The sequence below is a fragment of the Episyrphus balteatus genome, chromosome 4 (genome assembly GCF_945859705.1).
Source record: "Episyrphus balteatus chromosome 4, idEpiBalt1.1, whole genome shotgun sequence".
Taxonomy (NCBI): domain Eukaryota; kingdom Metazoa; phylum Arthropoda; class Insecta; order Diptera; family Syrphidae; genus Episyrphus; species Episyrphus balteatus.
In genome coordinates, this window is record NC_079137.1 from 7,555,404 (window position 1) to 7,559,594 (window position 4,191).

Below are 4,191 nucleotides of genomic sequence, written 5' to 3' on the forward strand. Positions count from 1 at the left end.
AGACTATTATAAGAATAAATGTCAATATAAAAAAAAACTTTTATTCCTAGGAATAAGCTCTGAGGTTTATCTGACTATTGAAAAATTGGCCCTTATTATTCAAAAAACGAGCGAGGCGTTTTTGTTTTGGTTTATTATCTGCTCAATTCTGTTTTGTATTCTGTTCCAATATAATCAAAACTCAAAAATATAGAATATGGCAAAATTTTAAACGATTAAGGAAAATCCAAAGCCACTTAAGTAAGTTGCTAAGTCAAAAAGACCATTTCTTTACTTAGTAACTTACTAAAAATTTTATTTGCATTTAACTAAATCGTTTTAAATTTTGCGCAATTGGTTTTCAATGGAATTTTAAAAATTTTTTAACTGGAATTGCATTGCAACTTTTGTAGTATTATAGCTCAAATGTTTATTATAATACTATACCGAGAAGGCCAAACTTTGTCTCAGAGTTTTTTATTAGCTGCGTTCCTTTGGAAATATTTATCTACTTTTTAGTACTTAAAGCTGCTTTGAACTACTTTTTCAGTATAGCAAAAGTAGTTCAAAGTAGTTTTAAGTACTAAAAAGTAGATAAATATTTCCAAAGGAGCTATTTATTTTTTTTTTTTTTTGTAAAAAAATAAGACAAAAATGCTACGGGAACAAGGGTTAAAAATGTGATTTTTAGTTAAAAGGATTGTTCGGTTATTTTTTTTTTTATAAAATTATGCATTTTTTTGTCCTAGTTTTGTACTTTTTTTTTTCCTTATTTGTCCGGGAAAGTCCGGGATTTTGAATCTCGATTACTAGTTCCGTCTAAATATATCTGGCAACCCTATGTATAAGTCGAAAGTTATTGATCTGAAAACTATAATCTAAGTGCAGGAAAGTTAGTAAAAAAAACAAGCATTTTGTGGAAAAAGTCTATCTTTCCTGTACTATATGAAAATTTTCAATAAATGTCAAAAAAATATTCTTAAGAAAATAAAAAAAACCAAATTTCAAAAAAATAAAATGCACGACTGGGTCGCACGAACTTGATTTTAGAGTTAAAGTTGCTTAAATTTTTAAGACTTTTTATATAGAAATTTTGAAAATGTAAAAAAAAAAAAATAATAAAAAATTAAAATTCGTTTTAAAAAAAAAATAAAATAAAATCTGAAATCAAATGGCCCTCCAAAACAAGTATGCAGTTTTGATTGATATATTAAGAAGCATTTTTAGAAAAAAAATTTCAAAATCGTTAGAGCCGTTTTTTAAAAAACTAATTTTTTAAAAATAATTTTTTGGAAAAAAAGTTTTAAAATAAAATTGGATTGCCATTTTGTAGAAAACACTAATCAACATCTTAAACCAAAATTTCAAAAAAAATTCAATGTACCGTTTTCGAAAATTTTCAAAAAAAAAATTATTTTTTTCGAAATTTTATTTTTGGCTTATATTTAAATTATATAAATGCTTCGTTGAAATCGAATAAGCAGTTTCAGAGATAATCGGATTTGAAAAAAAAAAAAAACGGTTCTATAACAGGTACCGTTAATAATGATTTTCAAAAAAAATTTAATTTGAAGATAGACCTTGTCTTAAAATTAACATTTGAATTTTTTAAACAAAATCGGTGGAGCCGTTTTTGAGCAATTTCAACTTTACTTAAATCGGTACATGACAAGTACCGTTATTTTTGGTCCAAAAAAATTAATTCCAAAAACCCCTCTGGAGAGTCTAAAAAAAATGTTACATACCAAGTTTGAAGTCAATCGGTCCATCCGTTTAGGCTGTAGCTCCTTATACAGACAGACAGACAGACTGACAGACAGACATACGGACTTCCGGGACCCACTTTTTTGGCATTGTCTACCATCGTAATGTCATGGAAAAATGTTATCTCAACTTTTTTTTTGTACGAATGCATAACTTGATAAGTACCTATATCGCAAGTAAAAATGGGTAGGTACTTTCAAAAAAAAAAAAACTTAGATAAATTCTTTTAAATTTAATTCGAAAATTGTACCTGTTTTTGTATACCTAAAAATATTCCTTTAAATCGGTTGACTAGTTTTAAGCTGTTCAAAAAAAAAAAGAAAAGTAAGTTATTTCCATTTTTGTTACCACCTGAATACCTGTTCTACAATTTTTATCACTTGTGATAAACATTTTTATGTCTATAAATTTCATTTTCTTCCATAAATAAAGTAAAAATACTTTCAAGTTCCAAAATTATTAATTAAGAAAATACCTATGATTTTATTTTAATGGGATAAAATGGATTTTATAGTAATTCAAAAAAATTTATAGCCAGCGAAAAAATTTACAGAACAGAACAGGGGAAACTGAATAAAAATTGGTATTTTTTTTTTAAGTTTTATAACAACTAAGGAAAACGTATGGATTTACCTACGGCGGCGACGCTTCTGGTAATTTGTGGACTTCAATTTGTTAAATAGGGTAATTGGTGTTCACAAATTCAGCGTTTTCTCTTATAAACTTTTTTTATACGAATACCTATTTCTTTTTTTTTTTTTTCTTGAATTTTTGTTTTGACTTCTGGCAACCCTTTTTGCAATCACCTACGCTTTTACCTACTACTTGATTATTGTTTTCAAATAAACAAATAATGCTTTTATTGTTAGATATTCGCCGTAAGTTCTTAGACTATGAGAAGGAATCGTTAGATTTCGAGTTGTAAAATTAACGAGTATTCGTTGCTCTCATAATATTGCAATTCGTTATTATATTAGATGATTTTGACATTTGTTTTCGTCTTAAATGAGATTCATTTTGAATCAGTTTATGTCTAAAATTTTCTATCAATAATAATGCAATTTCTTCCTTGGCTCATATGCAAAAAGAATGAGCTTAAGCTCTATCTCACTTTTCAGTACATTTTCTAGAGATGTATCACAAGAAAATCAGATAGATCTCAAGAAAATGTACTGAAAAATGAGATAAGAGCTTAAGCTCATTTTTGTTGCATATACGACCCATTATTTCACCTACTTAAATCAACAGTTTCAAAATAAAACAAATATTACATACATAATAAATGAGCCGATTACTGACCTGTATGTTAACCTTGATTAAGTATAGTCTGAAGTCACATAACTAAATAAACGAGGTGTACCTAACAATTTATCAGTACCCCCATAAAAAATGTTTTCTTTGTTTTAAATCAGATTTTATATTTAAATTGCAATGAACGTTCCTATTGATTGCAGTTTGCATTTAACAGTCCTTGATACAATAAATACATCATTCAAAGTTTAAATATGTTTAGCAAATCTTTATTTTCATATTTCTTTATAATACTTCTTGTTGTTGGTTGTTTTGATTTTGGAACTTGTGCTGTTGTAAGTTTTTATGTTTTTTTGAAACTATCGAATTCGCTTTAAAATTCGATTCGTTATTATTGATTATGTCTTATATATTGTATTTTTGTTTTTTTTTTTTTTTATTGAAATTCGAAATTCTTGCATGTCGACAGAAATTTTTAACCAAAACCATAATTTGTTAAAATTCAATAGAGTAACGAATATTCGTTCATTTACCAACTCGAATTTTAACGAATATTCGATTCTCTTCAAAGTGGATGCTGGCGGCGCGTTGGCGCACACAAAAATAATAATTTCTTTTTGTCTTTGTCTTTAGATTTCTACATGCAGTGTCTGGCCAGGATATAGTTGTTGGCCGGGATACTATGGAGGATACGGTTACGGTGGATATGGTGGATTATACAGTGGATTATACAGTGGATTATACAGTGGATTATACAGTGGATTATACAGCGGATTATACAGTGGATATGGCGGTGGGTCATACGTATATGGAAACAATTGCTACGGTAGCAATTGTGTAACAACATGTATTACTCCATGTCAGACACCTTGCATTTTTACAACATCTTGCTGTTGCTAAAATGATATTGCTTTAACGCATACCTACAAAATAAATATTTTATTGATTTACTGGGAACAAGTTTGTTTGATTTCCGCGTTCAATATATATTAATTTGTAGTTCAGTCAACAAATCTGAAGAAAAAAATTTTCCTCAAATCCTCAAAATGTAGCAAAAAAAAATTGATTATTAAAATTGTATAACGGGAATATCTCGAAAAACCGAGCTGATGGAAAAATTTTAATTTTGGATTTGAGTTCAGCACACTTAAAGCATTTAGAAATAGTATTGTTTTGTTCTTGAAACAGCTAGGGGAA

General features: G+C 27.9%; 1 protein-coding gene across 1 annotated transcript; it reads left to right on the forward strand.

Annotated features, from left to right (window-relative positions):
- The first annotated feature begins 3,169 nt into the window (after window positions 1-3,169).
- Window positions 3,170-3,967, forward strand: LOC129918619 (neuropeptide-like protein 28). The gene is made up of 2 exons (XM_055999240.1): window positions 3,170-3,329; window positions 3,628-3,967. The coding sequence occupies exons 1-2, from the start codon at window positions 3,249-3,251 to the stop codon at window positions 3,892-3,894; spliced, it is 348 nt and encodes a 115-aa protein (XP_055855215.1). The 5' UTR covers window positions 3,170-3,248; the 3' UTR covers window positions 3,895-3,967.
- The last annotated feature ends 224 nt before the right edge of the window (window positions 3,968-4,191 follow it).

What these genes read in the sequence shown, in the direction of transcription:
- LOC129918619 (XM_055999240.1), top strand. Translation starts at nt 3,249, where the DNA reads ATGTTTAGCAAATCTTTATTTTCATATTTCTTTATAATACTTCTTGTT. An exon ending in ATTTTGGAACTTGTGCTGTT is followed by an intron (nt 3,330 to 3,627) that starts GTAAGTTTTTAT and finishes CTTTGTCTTTAG; the next exon opens with ATTTCTACATGCAGTGTCTG.